Source organism: Camelina sativa, chromosome 4 (genome assembly GCF_000633955.1).
Source record: "Camelina sativa cultivar DH55 chromosome 4, Cs, whole genome shotgun sequence".
NCBI lineage: Eukaryota > Viridiplantae > Streptophyta > Magnoliopsida > Brassicales > Brassicaceae > Camelina > Camelina sativa.
This window is the reverse complement of record NC_025688.1, coordinates 16,905,222-16,927,515: the sequence shown is the minus strand read 5'-3', so window position 1 is coordinate 16,927,515 and position 22,294 is coordinate 16,905,222. Positions and strand designations below refer to the sequence as shown.

The window sequence follows — 22,294 nt, the reverse complement described above, 5'->3', positions numbered from 1 at the left end:
CGGGTAAATATCTAGTTTTCTTGCATATTGTCTCCATCGGTCACACCCTATATAAGTTAGGCTAGAAAAAATAAGCAAATACAATGTTTCCGGTACTAATAAAACATCATCCATACGATAAATGGTGAGGTCGTGCCATGTGCCTCACTAGCTGTGTAGTGTACATGTTCCGTTATGCTCTCACCAATTCTTTTTTTCATTTTATATTTTCTCTTAGTCTTAATTTGTGCTTGTGATATAAGAAAAAAAATACCATAATGCACCCAAAACCCCCACAAGATATATCACTAACCATGATGAAATATGAATTTCAAGTTGACACAAAGAGCAAAAGGAAAAAATTGAGAAGAAAGAAAACACTAAAGAAGAGCATTTTTTTTGTTTTGTGCTTTTTTTTTTTTTTCTATTTTGAAATACCCAAATTTGACAAGACAAATAATCTTATCTTGTCCAACGACTCTCAGATTCCCCATACGAGCGTCTTTCTAGTATGGTTGGGCAATTATACCTCTTACCCATCTTGGATGCGTTATGGATTCGTACTCAAACCAAAAGGAAAGGGTATGTAAAATTGAATGGTAAATAGCAAAATTCTATTATCTACGGACAATGAAGCCCTTTCGTAGATATCCTTTACTCTTCATATATATTTATATTATTATAGGTTGACAAAAAAACATTTACATTACAAGAATAAAAAAACATTTACAATATTATAGTTACACATAACTTTATATTGATCCAAGTAATTTTTCCTATAGTACATGACCTCCCCAATTTTTAATCCAACACGGTTCCAATTAATTTGTGTACTTTAGTAGCTAAATGGAGTATTTAATTTTTAGTTGTAACTTTATTTTCAAATTTGTAAATGTGTGTGTGTGTTATAGAAATATCTAATTATGGTTGTTGTCATTACAGATCAGTTGGGTCCATGAGTACTACAATAAGTAACCAATTATAGCTTCAAATCATTCACATAGAGTTGCTTCTCTCTTCCTCTCTCATTTTCCTGAAAAAGCTTTCAACAAAAGAAAATGGTGGCCGTCTTCTACAAAGACATGTTGAGCTGGTACTTACTCACCCTCAAGATCCGTGAAAAACTCGAAATCCAAAACCAAGAATATGAACCGATAAGTCAAGATCACCTCCACGGTTTACCCGAAATTATAAGATCCGATCAAGGCCTAAACAATCATAACCACGAGCAGACTCAATCTGAGACCGGTAAGATCGATGTGATCAAAGAGAGCCCAAAAGATTCACGAGAGGATTGGGTGATCTCGATTACAGACAAGCTCGAACAAGCACACAGAGACGATGACACGACAATATGGGGAAAGCTCTGTATCTACAGAGTTCCATATTACCTTCAAGAAAACGACAACAAATCCTACTTCCCTCAAACCGTCTCGCTTGGTCCGTACCATCACGGTAAGAAACGTCTCCGGTCTATGGACCGTCACAAATGGCGTGCGGTCAACAGAGTCTTGAAACGTACGAACCAAGGCATTAAAATGTATATCGACGCCATGAGAGAGCTAGAGGAAAAGGCTCGAGCTTGTTACGAAGGTCCCTTAAGTTTAAACAGTAACGATTTCATCGAAATGCTTGTTCTTGATGGTTGTTTTGTTCTTGAGCTCTTCAGAGGAGCTGTTGAAGGATTCACCGAACTCGGGTAAGCCTCATTTTTCAATCGCTGGTTATTTCCGGTTCTTTCAAATAACTTCTTAACCGCTGATGTTTGTGTAGATATGCACGTAACGATCCAGTTTTTGCGATGAGAGGATCGATGCATTCGATTCAACGTGACATGGTAATGCTAGAAAATCAACTTCCTTTGTTCGTTTTAAACCGGTTATTAGAGTTACAGCTTGGTACACGGAACCAAACCGGTTTAGTGGCACAATTAGCAATTCGGTTCTTTGATCCACTAATGCCAACGGACGAGCCGTTGACTAAAACGGACCAGTCAAAACTCGAGAACTCGTTGGCAAGAGATAAAGCCTTTGACCCATTCGCCGACATGGGCGAGTTGCACTGTTTAGATGTTTTCCGTCGCAGTCTGCTTCGGACTAGTCCTAAACCGGAGCCGAGGCTAACAAGAAAGAGATGGTCTCGGGACACTCGCGTGGCGGACAAGCGCCGTCAACAACTGATACATTGTGTGACGGAGCTAAGGGAGGCCGGTATAAAATTCAGGAGAAGAAAAACAGACCGGTTTTGGGATATTCAGTTCAAAAACGGTTATTTAGAAATACCGAGGCTACTTATCCATGACGGTATGTTCACGTTTTACGCATTTTCTTCTTTTTAATTTCCTGCCCCCATATGCTTTTATACAGTTTTTATTTTCTCATCTGTCACCTTTTTGATTGATCAATCCACATCAAATTGATACTTTTCTCGTTTGTATCGATTGATAAAGAATACATTAGTTAGGGATCATGATGTCATATGCAGCATGTACAATTACCATGCATGTCCCGTTCTTTATGTCATATGCATGAAGATGGATAAAGAATTATACTATTTAGGGATCATGATTTGGTATGCACTATGCATCATAAAATGCTACTTTTGACTTATATTATAATTTTCCGTTCCAAAATTATATTTTCTTCTTTTTCTTTTTCACTTTCATTTATCAAAAAAAAAAAAAAAAATGTGTGTGACATATATTGACCGACTTTATTCGACTTTTCTACTCATGTATCAAGTGACTTAAGTAAGCAAATGTCATACTGATTAATTCAAAATGATCTAAGCAATGGAATAGAGTATCTTCTAGCTGGAATGAAATTTCTATAGAGACAAATACACTTCAACAAAATTTAGTAATTCCTCCTCTATTGTATATTTTGTAGGTACCAAATCTCTTTTTCTGAATCTTATAGCTTTCGAGCAGTGTCATATCGACTCAACCAATGACATAACATCCTACATAATCTTCATGGACAACCTAATAGATTCTCACGAAGATGTTAGCTACTTACACTACTGCGGTATCATCGAACATTGGCTAGGAAGCGATTCCGAAGTCGCGGATTTGTTCAACCGTTTATGTCAAGAAGTTGTATTCGACACAGGAGATAGCTATCTATCTCGGCTATCGATCGAGGTTAACCGTTATTACGATCATAAGTGGAATGCTTGGAGGGCGACTTTGAAACATAAGTACTTCAATAATCCGTGGGCGATTGTTTCTTTCTGTGCTGCAGTTATACTACTAGTCCTCACTTTGTCTCAAAGCTTTTACGCTGCATATGCTTATTATAAGCCACCTTCTTAACGTTATACATTGTTTTGATCATTTCGAAGGATTTTTTGTGTTTATATGTAATACATTTCATTCAAGCTTAAGAAAGAACATTGATGTTGTAACACTTGGGTTTAGCCATGGTAAACCTTTTTGTCATGATAGTAAAGTTTGTGATTACATATTATTATTATTCAATCCATATGTTGTGAACAAAGAAAATAATAATTATGTAATTCAGTTCTCCAGCTTTGTTTAATCTCTTTAAAATTACACAATCCCGTAGAATCTATTTCGGCCCATATAGGCCCAAGCCCAATAAACGAAGGACAAAAAGAATTCTGACCGGCAAGAGCGGGGGAGATGATCGTTGATCTCCGCACGTTCATCGGAAATATTCGTACGGTGCTGCTCCTCTGAATCAACCCCCAAAATCTGCTTCCTCCATTGACTCTCTTCTTCGCTACGCAAGAACTCGAACCTAATCTTTCCCGCATTCTCATTCTCCGGTAAACAATCTCGAGTTTTTCGTGGTTTCGTCTCTTGATCTGCTTTGATAATTTTGACTCGCTGTTTATGAATTTGAGATCTGTTTCTTCGACTCCGTCATTGATTTGGCTTTGAGAGATGTGTGAAAATTAGATAATCGAATTGTAAAGCAATGTGGCACTAGTGTACGGTCTTAGGTTGTTTCATCCTGCGAAGCAATATTTTTCGTAGTGAGTGCTCTTTTCAGATGATTCTAGAAGCGTATTTAGCCGATAGCTTTACCGAATTCAGACGTGTGTGTTGTGGTGTGGTGTACTCACAAACATGGATAATGTGGTGATTTGGAGTAGTGTTTTGATTTCATGAGAAGCTAAGCGTGAACTTTTCTTTGTTTTTAGGTTGTTTGTTTTGCTCGTCAAGTAGGCTAATCGTTGGACTGCTGAAATGGAAACTGATTCTGCTGAATCTTCATCTCAGTCTCCAGGTACAGTATCTGAGAAAGATGTAACCGTTCCTGGTAATTCTGAACCTTCTGAAACTGTTATGGGTGTTGAAGAAGGTCCAGTGAGCTCTGTAGGAGAAGATTCCATTAGTACAGAAGCTTCAGCTGTAAAGGTTGATACTCAAATGCTTTCTAATGGCTCTGAACCTTCGAGTAAAACTGTGGATATAGTTCCATGCCCGCCAGGTTCTTCCCCACGCGAATCACCGTCATCTATATTTTCTTCTTCCGGTCTTTCTTCTTGGGCCAAAAGTTTGAAATTCCCGCAGCAAGATCCACACGCTGCAGATTCTGGGATGTCAGCTTTCACGAGATTCACCTCTGAACTTGGTCTGCATTTGCCAACGAAAGGGTCAGATGAGGTCAGTGATCCTAGATCAACAAACACACAAGTTGGTGGTGCTCTTGAGTCGCTCACGAAGGCCGTGGTAGATTCATCTCGTGGTGCCGTAAAAGCAATGCAGGTGAAAGCACGCCACATTGTCTCTCAGAACAAAAGAAGATACCAGGTATTGTAATTTTTTCTTCCTTGGTATTTTTAGATTCTTGAAACTGTAGTGACACACATTATAGTCACAACAGTTTGTTTCAGTAACACTATCCTTTCATAGGGGCTTGCACAAAATCTTTTCCCAAAAGGCCAATACTAGTTATCATATTTTCTACTCAAGCTTTTCATGCTTTCCATTTTAATTAATGTATGACTAGATTCTAGTATATTTGAGTGCCCAGATCAGTATCACTTACATCACTTGTTTACATGGCATCTGCCATCTGGTCCATTCTCCAGGAGGGGGAATTCGATTTGGATATGACATATATAACTGAGAATATAATCGCAATGGGGTTCCCAGCTGGTGACATAAGCTCTGGTCTTTTTGGATTTTTCGAGGTAAATAGCTTGCCCGTGGTCTGAAATATAAGTTCCCCAGCCAATTCTTTTCTTCTCTCAGACTTGAGTTTCTCATTGACAAATGTCATATCCAGGGACTATATCGTAATCACATGGAAGAGGTGATCAAGTTTTTTGAAACTCATCACAAGGTAACCATTGACACAGACTGGAAGCCTCTTAAACTGTATGAGTTTCTGACGATTCCACCAATTCTTATATGTATCATACCAGTTGGATTTTATTAGGCTGCCTTATAGTGTTACTTGGCTATGTTGGATCATCTCGTTACTGATCTTTAAACCTTGTTCCCAATATGCAGGACAAATATAAGGTCTACAACCTTTGTTCAGAGAGATTGTACGATGCTTCAAGATTTGAGGGGAAGGTATATACAAACTCTATGCACTTGATATCTCAGACCATATATCTTGCAGGCAGTTTCTGTTGTTGTCCTTGTTTTCAAAGCTAGTATTTATAGACATCTTACATCGTTTGCTTAATCACTCCACTTGTCTGTTTTCCTTTTCTTCAGGTTGCATCTTTTCCATTTGATGACCATAACTGTCCTCCTATCCAATTGATACCATCATTTTGTCAAAGTGCATACACATGGTTGAAGGAAGATATCCAAAATGTAGTGGTAGTTCATTGTAAAGCTGGAATGGCAAGAACCGGATTAATGATATGCTGTCTTCTTCTATATCTCAAGGTGAGACTTAATGAAGCGAAGTCTTGGCCGATGAACTCGTTCCTTCTCTGTAAGTCTCCTGTGACTGATCTGATTGGTAACTCCATTGCAGTTCTTTCCTACAGCTGAGGAGGCTATTGATTACTATAACCAAAAGAGATGTCTTGATGGGAAAGCTCTCGTTCTCCCAAGTCAGATTGTAAGTTTTGAGCTCACACCACTCTTTTTAATTATTCGATTCTCCCTCATCCTATTAAACGAGCTTTCGTGTTTCCTTCAGCGATATGTCAAGTACTACGAACGTGTTCAAAATCAATTTGACGGGAAAGTTCCACCCGAACAAAGGTAGGCTTCACACATATCTGACCAGTCAGGTAGATTAATTTGTGGTGATATTCATATATCCCTAACCTGAGAACAAACACTTATGTAGATGCATGCTCAGAGGGTTTCGCCTAATCAACTGCCCTTACTGGATTAGACCTGCCATTACGATCTCTAACCACACTGGTAAAGAGCTAGTGTCTTCTCTTCTTTTGTAAATTTGCATACGTTTGAAAAATGCTCCATTTTCTTTTATTGTACAGATATACTTTTCTCTACTAAGAAACATCAGAAAACCAAGGATTTGGGGGTAGGCATTGTTCACCTTGGTTCTTCTCTCTCTCTCGTCTGACGTTATTTTTTACATAACCACAACTCGTCTTGACATATAAACTTGGGTTTGTGGATTGTATAGCCTGAAGATTTTTGGATAAAGGCACCCAAAAAAGGAGTTGTTGTCTTTGCAATACCTGGTGAAGCTGGTCTAACAGAATTAGCCGGCGACTTCAAAATCCACTTTCACGATAGTGATGGAGATTTCTACTGGTAAACTCTCTCTTCCTTAACACACATCTTCCAAATCGACAACTTCACTAACCTTAACTGTCTCTGAACGTAGTTGGCTAAATACTACACTGACTGATAACAGAACAATGCTGAAAGGTAGCGACTTTGATGGCTTCGACAAGGTAAAAGAGATGTTCATAGCCTTATTGATCTAAAATACGAACCCGGTTGCTTTCCTTTAGACCTGATCCCTTGACGGTTTTTGCAGAGAAAACTACCTGCACCAGGTTTCCATGTCGAGATCGTAATGATAGAATCCGACAATTCTCAACCAACAAAGTCCAAATCTGATTCCACCCAACAACAATCTCAAAGCAGCTCCAGTGCTGATTCCAGCAAACTCGAGTCTAATCAGAACAAAGATGATGATGTATTCTCCGACAGTGATGGGGAAGACAATGGAAACTCGAAACCCATTGAGACTAATTCAACTACCGAGAATACAGCAGGCTCGATGCACACAACTAGTAAACCTCATCAGATCAATGAGCCACCAAAGACAGATGACCCTTCTGCGAACAGAAGTATCACAAGTTCATCATCCTCAGATCTTCATAATCCATTACCGAACCACTCATTAGCAGTTAGTGATATCAAAGCTATTGCTGCAGACGCATCGGTCTTCTCCTTTGGAGATGAAGAAGAAGACTATGAAAGCGATTGAGCTTGAAAAGTCAGGTTTTATCACACTTATCACACACACACACACACACACAAGTACAACAGATTTTGTATTGATTCTGTTTTTATATAGCTTCTCATCACAAAAGAAACAATTGCAAGTTGTAAAACAAAATAACAGAATCTTTTCATTGGTTCCCAATTGCATTTGTGGTTGGCGATAATCTCATTCCTGCATCTTAACTTAGAGCTCCTCTTAGTAGATCTATAAATCAACGTCAAACCTTATCAGAATCCTAGATTATAACAGTAGAACAATACAAAATATTGAAACAGTTAAATCTAGTCCTACGTTGCATCATCATCTTGAACCATTTTACGGACATATAAACTAGCTCTTGATCCCGAACTCCGCTTCAAGACGACCAGTTTCTGTGGCAAACCCAATGAATCCTGAAAAAAAAAAACACCAATGCCAAAAATTATGTCATCTTTTTCAATCAGATAGTTTTGGATCCAAAAGCAGAGATTCTAAAATACCGTCATTTGGGTTCCATCAACGTTTTCAAATGCTTGATCTGCTTCTTCTGAATTATCAAAAACAACAAATGCACAATAGTAACCTCTCTCCGTTTTTGCTGGCTGCCAAACGAGAAATAACAGAGGTCAAAGAAAGGTTTTAACGTTATGAATCCTTAGAGAAAAAAAAGTACATGGTTTGACTTCTCAACCTTAACATCAAGTGTAAACTTTCCAGAAAGAAGTTGGTCCAGCTCTTCAGATGTCACATTGTGAGGGATCTTATGTAGAAAGAGTTTTCTTTTCTCAACCTCCAGCATCTATGGGAAAAAAATTGCAGACATTTGTTTTTGTAATTGTATCTAAGTAATGATAAAACTATAAGTTTAGTAAATCCATCTTTGCTAACCTCTTTAGATGGTTTGATTGTTGTGTCAGCTCTTTTCTCTATTACAGCAAGTGCAAGTTTCATCGCAGCTGTTGCATCGTGTATACAATCATGAGGAACGTCGACCTTTCGGACTTCGTAACCCAAAATAGACTGGAAAATACAAAAAAAAAAGTACTTAAAAAGTGTTATCCTTTTTGGTGATATTCACCTAAAGAGTAGAGAAACACATTATAGACTTACCTTGCAAAGGTTGTTAAGTGAAGGTCTTCTGAGCTTTCGTGCATTGGAATACTTGAATACAAGTGCGGTATCGATTACTTTGGGATGATCTATCTTCAACACTGGGATAAAAAAATACCCATAAGTTTGTAGCTAAAACCCCAATAAATATAAATCTACTGTGAACTTTTTTACTTACCTTGCAAATCTCTGTTCAAACTGTGACCTACCAAAATAGTACCCTCAGAAAGAAGAGGCTGCAAAGTTTCCTGTACATTCTTCACACAGTTAACATAACAACCTATAACGCTATTGCTAGGAAGAAGATAAACCAATAGAAGGCTCTACATTGGTACCTGTATATCTGCCACAGAGAGTGTAGCATTTGCGATATCTTCAGCAGTCACACCTGTTATGTGTGCTCTATAGTCAACAACAGGTTTGTCCGGTTTCACAAATTTGTCAAGAATCACCTAAAGCCATGAACATTTTGATCACTCACTCAAGGGTCAAGAAGACAGGTACATTGCGAAAAAGGCGGTCACTAAAGAAGAATAAAGGTTATCTAAGCTCTATATACCTTTAAATCACGGTCTACAGCGCCAACTCTAACTAAACCCTCAGTCCCATCTTCACAAAGAACCATCTCACAATCAAGAGCTACAATTTGAGTTGATTTCATCACCTTTGACATCTTCAATCCAACATCAGATATAAACCAGTCCTGCTTAGCAATTCATCAAGAAGTCTTAAAGAACCGCAAGTAAAAACATCAAGATCCCGTTGTTAAGGAGAGAGGGAAACAAACCTCGGAGTATGGCTGGAATGAATAGTCTAGAGGGTAACTCAGATGCTCAACGGTCAACCTTACTAGCATCTGTGCTGCCAAAACAACAACATTTTATTAAAGCTCACTTCAAACATATTCCTTATCAAACTCGAACATATCCAGACAAAAATCATTCCCTAACCTGCTCAGGAGTGTCTTTATCTTCAAATTCCTGCTTCATATTTTCAATGAGAAGATGATTGGCGTGACATTTCAGAACCTTACCAGCAAGGCAGCAACAAACAAAAAAAGACAAGACTTTATTAGTAACAGTAAGCATTTGGTGGCCAAAAATTAAAAAAACACAATTGTGTATTTCTTGGGGTTGACACACTTACTTGCAAATCTTGTTTCTTTTTAAAAGTAGTCAGAAACTGGACCAAATCGTCACGGGAACGCCTAGAAGGGTCAATAGGTGATTGAACATTTTTGTCGTAAACACTTAAAAACTCCTTCCAGTTCCCTTTTTCTCCTCGGAAATCTCGACTCTGCAGTAACTTCACCAACTCTTCAAGCACCTAAATCGGAAAAACAAAAATTTTAAACGGAATTTTAAGTGATACAGAGTAAGGTAATTCACGCTAAGGTCAAACAAAAGACACCAACTTCTTTCTCAGCGGTGGCTAGTTGAAGCTCCATAGTAGTACGAGAAACAATGCCGGGGCGGCTCAAACCAACACTGTTTGTGGAAGAAGAAACAGAGAGTGTTTAGGGTTTCTGTTTTTTGATTTTGAGAAAAAAAATCACTACTTTTCTTTTTTGCTTCTCCTTGTATATCCCTTGAATTAATTGGTCAAGTCTCACGTGGGTCTGACCGTCTGAGACCAAACTGGTTATACTCGAACATGGTCGATAGTGACATTTGAGGGGGACTTAATCATGGAGAAGCCACAAAAGTCAAAATTTCCGAGTATGCGTCCTCTGTGGCATCTTTGACTTCCCATATAGTGACTTTTTTATATTAAGATCCATCTTATGTCATCTAATAATTTTATGATTTTTATCTTTTTTTTAGCTTCTTCAGTTTTTTTTTTTTTACCAAAACTTTTTTTTGTGTGTGTAACTTTTCCTAGAAAAACATATTTAATTTTCGTTATAATTGTAGAAGATATAACGATGGGCCTCGACACAACCTCAACAAAGGCCCAAATCCAGTCAAGCCCACACGTTTAAATACAACAGAAGAAAACATTGAAGACAACATCTCACCTTGTCGCAGTCATGCCTGCAAGCACGAAGACCGTTCATACGAAGGTGAAAACGACGTCTCCAGACAAGACCAACTGCTCTAATAAGAACAAAAATGCACCTCTGCAATCTCTGCAAAACACAGAGGATGACTCACCCTAGACAGCTGTATATGATTGTTCTTAAGTAGTGTATATAAGAAACTGTAAACACTCAAAAACATTATTATCGAAAACACAAGTTTACAAGACAAATTCACCTTTGTTCTGTCTGTTCTTTCAATATGAACACAATAAAGCTCATGTAGGTGAGTTTAACTGGAGTATGAGGACACCACTACGATGGAGGGTCCATAGCATAAGGAGTTGTGGACAAGGGGAGAAGATATAGAGAGGACAATTTTTCATCACTTAACAATAGGTTATATCAATTCTTGTTTTATGATTTTTTGTTTTATGAGATTTCATATTGTATCTATATACCAAATCCCCTAGCCCCCCCCCCCTCCTAAGTTACATCATTCATCTTAATCCATTTTACGAACAAATAAACTAGCTCTTGGACAACAACTCAGCCTCAAGACAATACGTTTCTGTGGCAGCCCCGACGAATCCTGATAAGCAAAATATATGTAACAACGCATATAAACTTATTTCATCACTCTCCATCACAAAGTTTTCAGATCCGTTAAGCAGAGATTCTATTTATAAATACCTCGAGTTTGTTTCCAGCAACGTTTTCAAATGCTTTATTTGCCTTTTTTGAGCTATTAAAATTAACAACCGCCCAATAGTAACCTCCAGGTGTTTTTGCTGGCTGCATGCCAATTGAAAAAAAAAAAAAAAATCCGAGGTCAAAGAAAAGTTCTAGATAAAAGTATATATATTGTATAGTTTTGATCTCTCGAGGTACCTTAACATCGATTGTAAACTCTTTGGAAAAAAACTCTACAGAAAGAACTCGTTCCAACAGTTCAGATGGCACATTGTGAGGGATTTTATGCACAAAGAGTCTTGATTTCTTAGCCTCCAAATCCTATAGTTAATTTTTTCAGACATTTGTTAATTGTAGGTAATGATACTAAAACCTATAAGTTTGGTAAGAAGATCCTTTTGTAACCTCTTTAGATTGGGAGATTGTTGTGCCAACTCTTTTCTGTATAAGAGCAAGTGCAAGTTTCATTGTAGTTGCTGCATGCGTCGTGTACGCAATCATGAGAAACACCAGCCTTTTGGACTTCGTAACCCAACATAAACTAGTTAAAACAAAATAGGAAAAAGAAAAAGTATCAAGAATGTTGTATATTTTTTGTGAATCCCTCAAGAATAGTAGAGAAACCCCATTATAAGATTTACCTTGCAAAGGTCATTAAGTGAAGGTCTTCTAAACTTTCGTGCATTCGGATACTTAAAAACAAGTGAAGTATCAATTACTTTTGGATGATATATCTTCCATACTGAAATCAAAACACTCGTCATCAGCTTAGCCAAAAATAAATCTAACAAAATTAACATGGACTCAACTAGAGATTTTTAACTTTTTACTTACCTTTCAAATCATGGTCCAAACTGTGACCTACCAAAATTGTACCCGTAGAAAGAAAGGGCCTCAATATTTCCTGCAAAGTTCACACAATTAACATAACTTGTATATGTGTTTTCTTAAGGACAAAAAAAAAAACTACATGGTTTATATATTACCTGTATATCAACCACAGAGAGAGTAGCTTTTTTAATATCTTCAGCAGTAACTCCTGAGATACTTGTCATATAGTCAAGAACAGGCTTGTCCGGTTTCACAAATTCGTCAAGAATCACCTAAAGCCATGAACATTTGATCACCCGTTAAAAGACGCTCACTAAGAAATACAAATCACCAACTCTAATAATATTACTTTTAAATTTTGGTCTACAGCACCAACTCTACCCAAACCAGAGTCCCATCTTCACAAAGAACCATCTCACAGTCAACAGCTACCATGTGTGTTGAGCTCATCACATTCTTCGACATCTTCATTCCAACATCGGATACAAACCAGTCCTGCTTAAGCAATTCACATGTCTTAATTAACAAGTAAAAAAAAGTACTATACACTAAACAGCAAATGCCATTGTTCAGGATAGGAACAAACCTTAGAGTAAGGCTGGAATGAATAGACCACAGGGTATTCCGGATGCTCAATTGTCAATCGAAGTAGCCTCTGTAACATTTTTGAAACATATTACTACCAAATATCCTCAAAACATGTTTTTTTTTTATATTGAGTTTCCAACACACCTGCTCAGGAGTATCTTTATCCGGAGACTCTTGCTTGAACTTTTCAATCATAAGATGATTGGCGTAACATAGCAGAGCCTAGTAAGAGCAAAAAAAAAAGCGTAGATTAATAAAAAACCAAAAGTCATTAGTCATTAACATCAATCACATTTGTGTTATCTCTTCACTTACCTGTAAATCTTCTTTCTTCTGAAAAGTTGCTAGAAAAGCGACTAAATCATCATCATGGGAATGTCTTGAAGGGTCACTCATGCTTGATCCATACTTTTTGTCGTAAATATCTGAAAAATCCTTCCATACTCCGTTTTCTCTTCGCAGACCTAGATTTTGCACTTCCTTCACCAAATCTTCTAACACCTAAATTTGATAAATTTGACGGAATTAATTTTAAGATACAGAAAAATTCAACCTTAAAAGCTAAGAGCGATTTTATTCACACAAGAAAAATAGCTACTCGGCCTGAGAAGTTAGAGAAACAGATTCAAAAAAAAAAAAAGAGTGACGAACTTCCTACTTTAGGCTCCATGATACTAATAAGCAGGGCCGTTGAAACTGCGAAAAAAAAAATCAGAGCCGGGGAAAGCTTGAGGAAGAAGGAATAGAGTTAGGGTTATAATTTCTTCGCCTTTTGATAAGAGAGATTTTTTTATATGTTTTTCAATATAACTTTAAAAAAAATAGAAAACTGATTTAGGAAACTTTCCTGAATGCTTTTTGACATAACTTTCCTAAATTTGTAGTTAGCAGATGAGGAAGAAGACTATTGACTCTAGTTCTTCTATAGAATCCAATAAAAAAAATTTATAAGAAGCGAGGGGTTATTGGTTTGATATGAATAGAGTTTTAAAGATTTTAAATGTTATGTAATTATTAGATCAAAATTTTATTAAACTCTGTTAAAGTTTAGTGTTATTAATTTGTGATTTGTAAAAAGTCAATTAAAATCTTAACAAATTTTCTTGTCGCTCAGGAATGTTTCATGGGTTAAATACCAATCGACGGTGTCAGGCGGAGTTTTTGGCATTCAAAACAGATATGAGTAAGGCATATGATCGAGTTGAATGAGATTTTATGGAGGCGGTTTTGGTTAAATTAGGTTTTGCCAGAAAATGGATTTTGTGGATAATGTGGTGTGTTTCTTCTGTGTCATATCAAGTTTTATTGAATGGTCAATCCAGGGGTTCTATTCTTCCTCAAAGGGGTTTACATCAAGGAGATCTTCTGTCGCCGTATCTGTTCATTTTATGTACAGAGGTTCTGATAGCAAACATTAAGAAGGCTGAACGGGAAAAGAAACTAACGGGTATCACAATTGCCTGTGATAGTCCTACTATTTCGCACTTGTTATTTGCTGATGATAGTCTGTTTTTTTGCAAAGCAGAGGCATCTGAGTGTAGGAAGGTAATGGAAATAATAGGAGATTATGGTAAAGCCTCAGGACAAGAGGTTAATCTGGAAAAATCTTCTATTATGTTTGGCAAAAAGGTCCCATCCGATCTACGATCTCAATTAAAATCCGTTATAGGTATTTCTAAAGAAGGCGGTATGGGTTCGTATTTGGGTATTCCTGAGAGTCTTCAGGGTTCGAAAACTAAAGTTTTTAGCTATCTTAAGGATCGGTTGGACGACTGAGTAAATGGTTGGTCTGCGAAGCTTTTATCGAAGGGGGGCAAGGAGATTATGATTAAGTCGGTGGCGTTAGCACTTCCTATCCATGTTATGTCGTGTTATAAACTACCGCAGGAACTGACATCCAAATTAACGAGTGCTATTTCTACCTTCTGGTGGAAGTCGAATGATAAGGCTCTTGGTATGCATTGGGTAGCTTTGGATAAAATGTGTCAAGATAAGTGTGAAGGGGGCCTAGGTTTCAGAGCTCTGGATCAATTTAATGATGCTATGATGGCGAAACAGTTCTGGCGTCTTATTCATTATCCGACTTCCTTAATAGCTCGGGTAATGCGAGGCCGATATTTTAGGAATAAACACCCTCTTTTGGCCAAAAAACCATATAACCCTTCCTTTGCTTGGAGGAGTATCTACTCAACTAAGGCACTGGTGGAGCATGGCGCGAGATGGGCGGTAGGCTCTGGCTGTTCTATCTCGGTTTGGCGTGATCCGTGGTTACCAGATATTCGTCCAAGACCAGCTAATGGTCGAGGTCGATTGTTGCTTCCAAGTTTGATGGTTAATCATTTAATTAATCCAACTACGAAGAATTGGCACTTACCTATACTAGAGGAGTTTTTCGATCCGGTGGATATACCGATTATTCGGAGTATTGCGGTTAGTAAATTTTATAAGCCAGACAGCTTAGTATGGCATTTTACTAAGTCAGGGAAGTATTTGGTGAAATCAGGCTATCGGTTAGCACGGGAATTAATTATGGAAGTTGAATACGGACCTACATGTATGGCTCTTCGAGCACAAGCGTGGAAACTTGAGGTTCCCTCCAAGGTTCAACATTTTTTCTGGCAGATCGCTTATGGTACTCTCCCTGTACTGGAACGGCTTGCGCATCGAGGTGTCCGATGTGATACCATGTGTAAACGGTGTGGTCTGGAATCAGAGACCATCAACCACGCTCTTTTTGAGTGTCCGCGTTCGCGGAGTATTTGGGAGCGGTCTCCTTTATCGCTAGATGCAGAAGGCTTTCCATATGCTTCAATCTATGTGAATCTGGATTTTATATATTGGCGGGCGGCATCGCATTCGGGGATTTCTTATATCACTCTTCGTCTTTCCTGGATACTTTGGTCAGTCTGGAAAGATAGGAATAAAAAGGTTTTTCAGGGAATGGAGGCAGAGCCGATAGATATTTTAAATCAGGCGACTAATGAAAAATTATTGTGGGATGATGCCAAATCTTTCACCGGGAGTTATTCAAATCCTCTGGATTCTTTGGTTGTTAGGGAGTCTTCTCCCCGTTCCCAAATTGATGGTTCATGGAAAAGGTCGGATGTTCTCCAAGGTTTGGGGTGGTGGTTTTGCAGTGGTGATGATTTGACGCTTCTCTTGGGAGCCCGGAGTCAGCGACGCGGCCTTACTCCCTTACATGTAGAGCTTCAAGCCCTGACCTGGGCTATGGAGTCTATAATGGCGACAAGAGTGGATTGTCAAGCTTTTGAGACGGATTGGGCAGAGTTACTCGCGATGGTGCAGAAGCCCGATGATTGGCCCGCTTTCTCGATCCTACTGGAGGACTTTTCTATGATCAGATCATCTTTCCCTTCTTCACCCTGGACAGGATCCCTCGTGAGTTTAATGTAAGGGCAGATTGTTTAGCCCGTTCTTCTGGAACTTTAGTTTCTGAAAATTCTTTTGTAAACTCTTTTCCTCCGGTTTGGGCAACCAACCTCGGAGTTCTCTTTTAATTTATTAATGTTGGGTTAAAAAAATAAAAAATCTTAACAAATTTGGATCATTGGATTCAGACTTTAATTTTATTAAGTCATTAAAAGTTTTGTGTTATTCAATTAAAACAATATAATCTAAAATTGTTAATGAGTTCAATTATTATGTTATTGGTTCATGATGGTCACTTTCTTTAGAAAATAAAGTCATGGAAAATATCATAAAAATACATGGATTGTTTGGAAAACTTTACAAGATTTTGGAAAACTAATCAACAAAACTCTCTTACAGTCTTTAGCAATCTTTCACTTGTTCACTTTTAATGATTTTGGTTGAACTCTTCAAAAATCTTCATAAATTATGCTCAAGAAACATGGAAACTTTTTATTATTTAAAAGAAACAAAAAACCTTTTATTATTTAAAAGAACAAAAAAACTTTTTATTATTTCCCAATTGTATTTTGTGATTGAAGATCTTATACTTGCTTCTGATCTTGGAGTTTACTCTCTGTTTCTGCTTCAACTCATCGAATTCATTTAGATGACTTTCACAATTGTTCTGTTCTGTTCTATATTGTGACAGTTTATTAATTTTGCCACTGATAAACTCGGATATCTGAAAAAATATTATTAAAACCTGAAATTTATTATTATTAAGCAGTGTTAAAACTGCTTCAAAACATAGAAAATAAGAGAGCATAATTTATAACAACATTATAAGCTTCAACCGAATCCTAGGTTGCATGATATTGCATTATTAATCTTGAGTCATTTTACGGACATAAAAGCTAGCGGTTGAACTAGAAATGAGCTTCTGTGGCAGCCCCAACGAATCCTGAAAAGCGAAACATAACACCCAAACTTACTTTATGATCACTCTTGAACAATGACTTCAGAACCCTTTCAAACCAAAAAAAATAAATTTTAACATACCCTCTCTTGACTTCCATTGATGTTATCAAATGCTCGATTTGCTTCTTTCCAGCTACCGAAAATAACAATTGCACAGTAGTAACCTCCTTGTGTTTTTGCTGGCTGGCGAAAACGAAAAATAAAAGACATCAATTTGATATCCCAACCTTAAAATAGAGTTCCGTGTTATATATTTATGTAAATTATATACACTATGGTTTTGATATCCCAACCTTAACATCAATTTGAAACTCTCTGGAATGAAACTCTCGAGCAAGAACTTGTTCCAGATCTTTACTTGGCAAATAGTGAGGGATTCTATGTAGAAAGAATCTTGATTTCTCATCCTCCAGCATCTATGATAAAAAAAAAAATTAAATACATTTTAATTGTAATTTAAGGTAAATAACAAATGTGGTAAATCAGACTTTTTTGTAACCTCTTTAGTTAGTGTGATTGTTGTGCCAACTCTATTCTCCATAAGAGCAAGTACAAGCTTCATTGCAGCAGCAGCATCATGTACGCAATGATGAGAAACACCAGTCTTTTGGACTTCGTACCCCAACATAGCCTGAAAATGTTTTTTATTTTTTTTATAGGAAGTTTTAAGAATGTAACTATTTAATCTTCTTATGTGAAGACATCAAAGAGTATATAAAGGCTAACCATGCAAAGGGTATTAAGCGAAGGTCTTCTGAAGTTTCGAGCATTGGGAAACTTGAATACAAGTGAAGTATCAATTACTATGGGATGGTCTATCTTCATCACTGGAATAAAAAAAAACTCAGGCTTTAGCAAAAATCCAATAAAAACTAATAAGAATAACAGTACTAGAAAAGTATTTACTTACCTTACAAGTCATGGTTCAAACTGTGACCTACCAAAATTGTACCCATAGAAAGTAATGGCCTCAATTTTGCCTGCACAAACATAACTTGTATATATATGTGTTGTCTCTAAGAAAAATAAAATAAATAGAAAGACTAACATTACCAGAGAGAGAGTAGCATTTTTGACATCTTCAGCAGTAACTCCAGTAATAGTTTTCCTATAGTCAACAATAGCCTTATCCGGTTTTCACAAATTCGTTGAGAATCACCTAAAGCCATCATGAACATTCAATCAGCCGAGTTAAGGATACATTATTGCAAAAGACCTCAATACAAAATAAAGATTCAAAAAAAAACTCAAAGGTATACCTTTAAATTGCGGTCAACAGCGCCAACTCTAACCACACCCTCCCTCCCATCTTCACAAAGAACCATCTCACAATCAACAGCTACCATTTGGTTTGAAATCATCGCATTCGTCATTTTCATTCCCACATCGGATACAAACCAGCCCTGCTTAGCAATTTAAGTAAGTCTTAAGGAACCCCATAAAATAAACAAATAACTTTGATATATTAAACAGAAAAAGACAAACCTTGGAGAGAATGAATAGTCTTGTAGGTATTGCGGATGCTCAACGGTCAGTCGAATTAGCTTCTGTACAACCAATAATATTTCCAAGATATTACTATCAAACTTATATATATATATAGACATGTTTATTGATTTATTCCAACACACCTGCTCAGGAGTATCATTAACTGGAGATTTCAGCTTGAACGTTTCAATCATAAGACGATGAGCCAGACGATGAGCCTTAGAGAACAAGAAAAAAAACAGAGATTAGAAAACTAAAACTCATTAAATTATCAATCACATTGTGATATCTTGACTTACATCTTTGTTCTCCATATGGTACCAGTCGATTTTTCTAGATCCGGGGGCTATTTCATAAAAATTAAACAGAGTAAAGTTGATACAATAGTGTTGTCTTACATCACATTTTTTTAACAGATCCTCATAATATAATTGCAGGATATGAAAATCAAAGAAATATAAATTGTTACAATTAGAAAACAAAAACAAAAAGTTTGAAGAAACAATTAAGTAGATACCTATAAGTGAGTTTTCTCTCTCTTGAGTAAGTGTATCAAATTGCTTGTGTAGTTTCTAGTTTATGCAGGAACTTCAAGAGACGATGTTGGTATTTATAGCTCGCGTTAGTGCATGGTTTCGAAACTATTTAATGGTTCCGAAACTAAATTGTTCATTTGTTGACTTCGCTGATGAGGTGTATGTAAATTAATTAAGAGTGTAAATGTGTTTGATTATCAGTGAAAATTTGAAAACAGCACGCCCGCACCCCTTTGAAGGGGAAAAGAGTCATTAGGGAAAATAATCATTATTCATGTTAAGATATAACTATTAGATAATAATGCTACATTTTATAAGAAAATAACCAATTATCAGAGAATCTTGTTAAGAACATTTTATATTTCTAGAATTGTCATTTATGCTGCGATTTCAAAAGAAAAAGTGAAATATAAACTTGTATTTTAATCGGTCAACCATTTGGTTTTGTTTTACCTAGACATAAATAAGAGAAATTAATGTTATATATATTGTTTTTTAGATTCACGATAGCAAACGTACATAAACTAGCAGTATGGGAAAAGAAATATAACATTTTTCAAAAATAATTGTAGTGCATGCTTTCCTTGACTTTAAATTGAATTGTGAAGTTCAAATAATGAAATAAATAATACTAATAAATACAGAAGTAGGCATTTGTTCTGGATCAAAATAAAATAAAAAAAGGTTAGGTTAGGTCAGGTGTTTTTGTTTTGATCTGCGAGACCCTTGTATTTGAAGAGATGCAATGAAATTACATGGAACTAGTTGCTTCACTTTGAGACCATCTCTTGCACGGTGCAAGGCACCAAGTTCTTTCAAAATGTTCTTTAAAGCATTACTATAAGAGATGTTATATACACACTGTTCTCCGAGTCTCAAGACTCCAGCATCTTTATATTAAAACACAGCTCACATTGTAATTGTTGGAACTTATGATTAAAGCTACGTCGAAAATAACAAATTCGTAATAGTAATAACCTTAAGCCATGAAATCTTGAAAATGAATTGTGAAAATTAAAAACAGAAACAAATACATAATATTACAGAAGCAAGTTTTTGTTTTGAATGCACAAATCTTGTAATAAAAAGAGGTGCAATCAAATGGAACTAGTAGCTTCACCTTGAGACCATCTCCTAAACGTGCTCGCCACCATGTTCCTTCCTGCAAGTAACCCTAACTTTGTCTTCAAGATAGCTAACCCTAACCTACTACCACCTGCAAACTCCACACCGCCATTACCATCAGCCACCAGCGGCGGGTCCTCAACAACAGTCTCAAGAACTCCCTGATCACCACCATCCACCAGGCCCGTGTCATTGGTTTCATCACCATCCATACTCACCACCAATATACTCCGTTCACGCAGCCATTCCCTGACTTCACTCGTAACCAGTTTACATTTCTTCACCTTTAGTTTCACCAGCTTAGGACAGCCTAAAGCCAGCGCCTTGATCCCGACATCTGAAATAAGACATCCCTTGATACAGAACTTCCTCAACGCCACACATTTCTCCGCGATGCAACCAATCTCCGTGTCTCCAATCGTACCACTCCCACAAAGAGCTAACCGTTCAAGCTTCTTACAGTTCGAAGCAATGGCTGACAAGCTCGTATGTGTTGCATTCACACCGATAAGCACAAGTTTCTAATAACAAAGAACTTGAAATATAAGAACACCTCTCTTATTATTGATTTAGAAAACTCTCTCAAAAACTGAATCTCTCTCTCAAGTCTTATGGAACACCTCTCCATAGACTCCTATATTTATAGGTTTTTAACTTTTCCTAAACCTATTAGGATTAACATATTACAACTTATAGATTTTAGGAACTTTTTTTCTTTCCTATTCTATCTCTTTTGGCAACTTCGTAAGAGATAGCTTGTTCCTCAAGTTGAAATTATACAATATTCTCCCCCTTAATTCCAACTTGAACTCTGGGTGCTTCAATCTCTTGTACTCTGATCAGATTCCTCATTTCTCTGAACTTTATTCTTGCTAGTGGTTTAGTGAGGATGTCCGCCTTCTGCTCCTCACTGGGAACATGCTCCACTTCTATCTGATCATTCTCCACACACTCACGAATAAAGTGATACTTTGTGAGTATGTGCTTACTCCTTCCGTAGAATACTGGATTCTTACTTAGAGCTATGGTTGACTTGTTGTCAATCCTTAGTAAGATCTTCTCATCTAGACTAAGTATTTCTCTTAGCAACTCCTTCAACCATATGGCTTGTTTTGCTGCTTCTGTAGCTGCCATAAACTCAGCTTCACATGATGACATCGCCACTGTGTGTTGTTTTTGTGAAGTCCAAGTGATTAATGATGAACCATGATAGAACACATGACGTCCAGTACATCTTCCATCATCGATATCAGCTTTGTAACTATTGTCGTTGTATCCAACAACCTTACTCAACCCATCACGCTTGTAGAACAAGCCTAAGTTGGTGGTTCCTTTCACGTACCTTAACAAGTATTTAAGAGCTTGTCCATGTACCTCTCTCGGACTCTGCATATACCGGCTCAAAACTCCTACAGCAAAAGCCAATTCGGGACGTGTGTGAAGCAGATACCTTAGACACCCAATCGTTCTTCAACATCTTGTGGCATCAATCTCAGGTTGCTCTTCAGCCTTTGATATCTCCATACCAGGCTCCAATGGTATGTGCGTTGAGTTACACGAATCCATCTTCGATAAGAATACCTTGAGCATAACCTTCTTGTTTTATTCTTATCCCATCCGCTCCTTGTACTACTTCAATACCAAGATAATATGTCAACTTTCCGAGGTCTGACATCTCAAACTCTCTTGACATATCCCTTTTAAACTGATCAATGACTCTTTGTGAAGTTCCTGTCACAAACAAGTCATCAACATAGATTGCCACTACCAGAATTTCTTTCTTGTCACTCTTGAGATACACAATAGGCTCCTTTATGCATCTTTTAAAGTTCATCTTCTTCAGAACATGATCAAGCTTCACGTTCCAAGCTCTTGGAGCTTGACGTAGACCATACAACGCCTTATGTAGTCTGTACACTCGATCTTCTTGTCCTCGTTTAACAAAGCCTTCGGGTTGGCACACATAAACCAGCTCTTTTTAAGTCACCATTTAAGAATGCGGTTTTCACATCAAGGTGATGAATCTCCCATCCCTTCGAAGCTGCGATAGCAATAAGTAGTCGAATAGTTTCAATTCGAGCTACAGGTGCAAACGCTTCTTCGAAGTCCACTCCTTGTTGTTGTACATAACCTTTTGCTACAAGTCTTGCCTTGAACTTGTTCAATGATCC

The 22,294-nt window shown here is 37.2% G+C and overlaps 3 protein-coding genes and 2 pseudogenes across 6 annotated transcripts; 2 read left to right on the top strand and 3 right to left on the bottom strand.

Moving 5' to 3' along the window:
* Window positions 998-3,565, top strand: LOC104780839 (UPF0481 protein At3g47200-like). Its single transcript, XM_010505382.1, has 3 exons — window positions 998-1,678; window positions 1,753-2,282; window positions 2,868-3,565. Exons 1-3 carry the CDS (start codon window positions 1,038-1,040, stop codon window positions 3,290-3,292), a joined length of 1,596 nt encoding a protein of 531 aa, XP_010503684.1. The 5' UTR covers window positions 998-1,037; the 3' UTR covers window positions 3,293-3,565.
* Window positions 3,628-7,574, top strand: LOC104780837 (phosphatidylinositol 3,4,5-trisphosphate 3-phosphatase and protein-tyrosine-phosphatase PTEN2B). Of its 2 annotated transcripts, none has more exons than XM_010505377.2 (13): window positions 3,628-3,768; window positions 4,226-4,759; window positions 5,041-5,142; window positions 5,238-5,294; window positions 5,465-5,530; window positions 5,678-5,854; window positions 5,946-6,032; window positions 6,114-6,178; window positions 6,267-6,343; window positions 6,421-6,467; window positions 6,573-6,703; window positions 6,777-6,846; window positions 6,933-7,574. In XM_010505377.2, exons 2-13 carry the CDS (start codon window positions 4,292-4,294, stop codon window positions 7,386-7,388), a joined length of 1,803 nt encoding a protein of 600 aa, XP_010503679.1. In that variant the 5' UTR covers window positions 3,628-3,768; window positions 4,226-4,291; the 3' UTR covers window positions 7,389-7,574. The 2 variants fall into 2 exon arrangements, with proteins under 2 accessions (XP_010503679.1, XP_010503678.1); XM_010505376.2 differs by having other exon boundaries at window positions 4,147-4,759.
* Window positions 7,396-10,137, bottom strand: LOC104780838 (small RNA degrading nuclease 1-like). 3 transcript variants are annotated; one of them, XM_010505379.2, is made up of 13 exons: window positions 9,910-10,137; window positions 9,642-9,821; window positions 9,446-9,523; window positions 9,283-9,351; window positions 9,055-9,198; window positions 8,831-8,947; window positions 8,674-8,743; window positions 8,496-8,596; window positions 8,274-8,405; window positions 8,077-8,184; window positions 7,886-7,987; window positions 7,698-7,798; window positions 7,396-7,610 (listed from the first exon to the last, which is right to left on the bottom strand). In XM_010505379.2, exons 1-13 carry the CDS (start codon window positions 9,940-9,942, stop codon window positions 7,418-7,420), a joined length of 1,428 nt encoding a protein of 475 aa, XP_010503681.1. In that variant the 5' UTR covers window positions 9,943-10,137; the 3' UTR covers window positions 7,396-7,417. The 3 variants fall into 3 exon arrangements, with proteins under 3 accessions (XP_010503681.1, XP_010503683.1, XP_010503682.1); XM_010505380.2 differs by lacking the exon at window positions 7,396-7,610 and having other exon boundaries at window positions 7,673-7,798; window positions 9,910-10,135; XM_010505381.2 differs by lacking the exons at window positions 9,642-9,821; window positions 9,910-10,137 and having other exon boundaries at window positions 9,283-9,356; window positions 9,446-9,522.
* Window positions 11,018-13,294, bottom strand: LOC104783973 (annotated as a pseudogene).
* The window catches only part of LOC104780834, an 11,929-nt pseudogene continuing 6,514 nt past the window's right edge, over window positions 16,880-22,294 (bottom strand).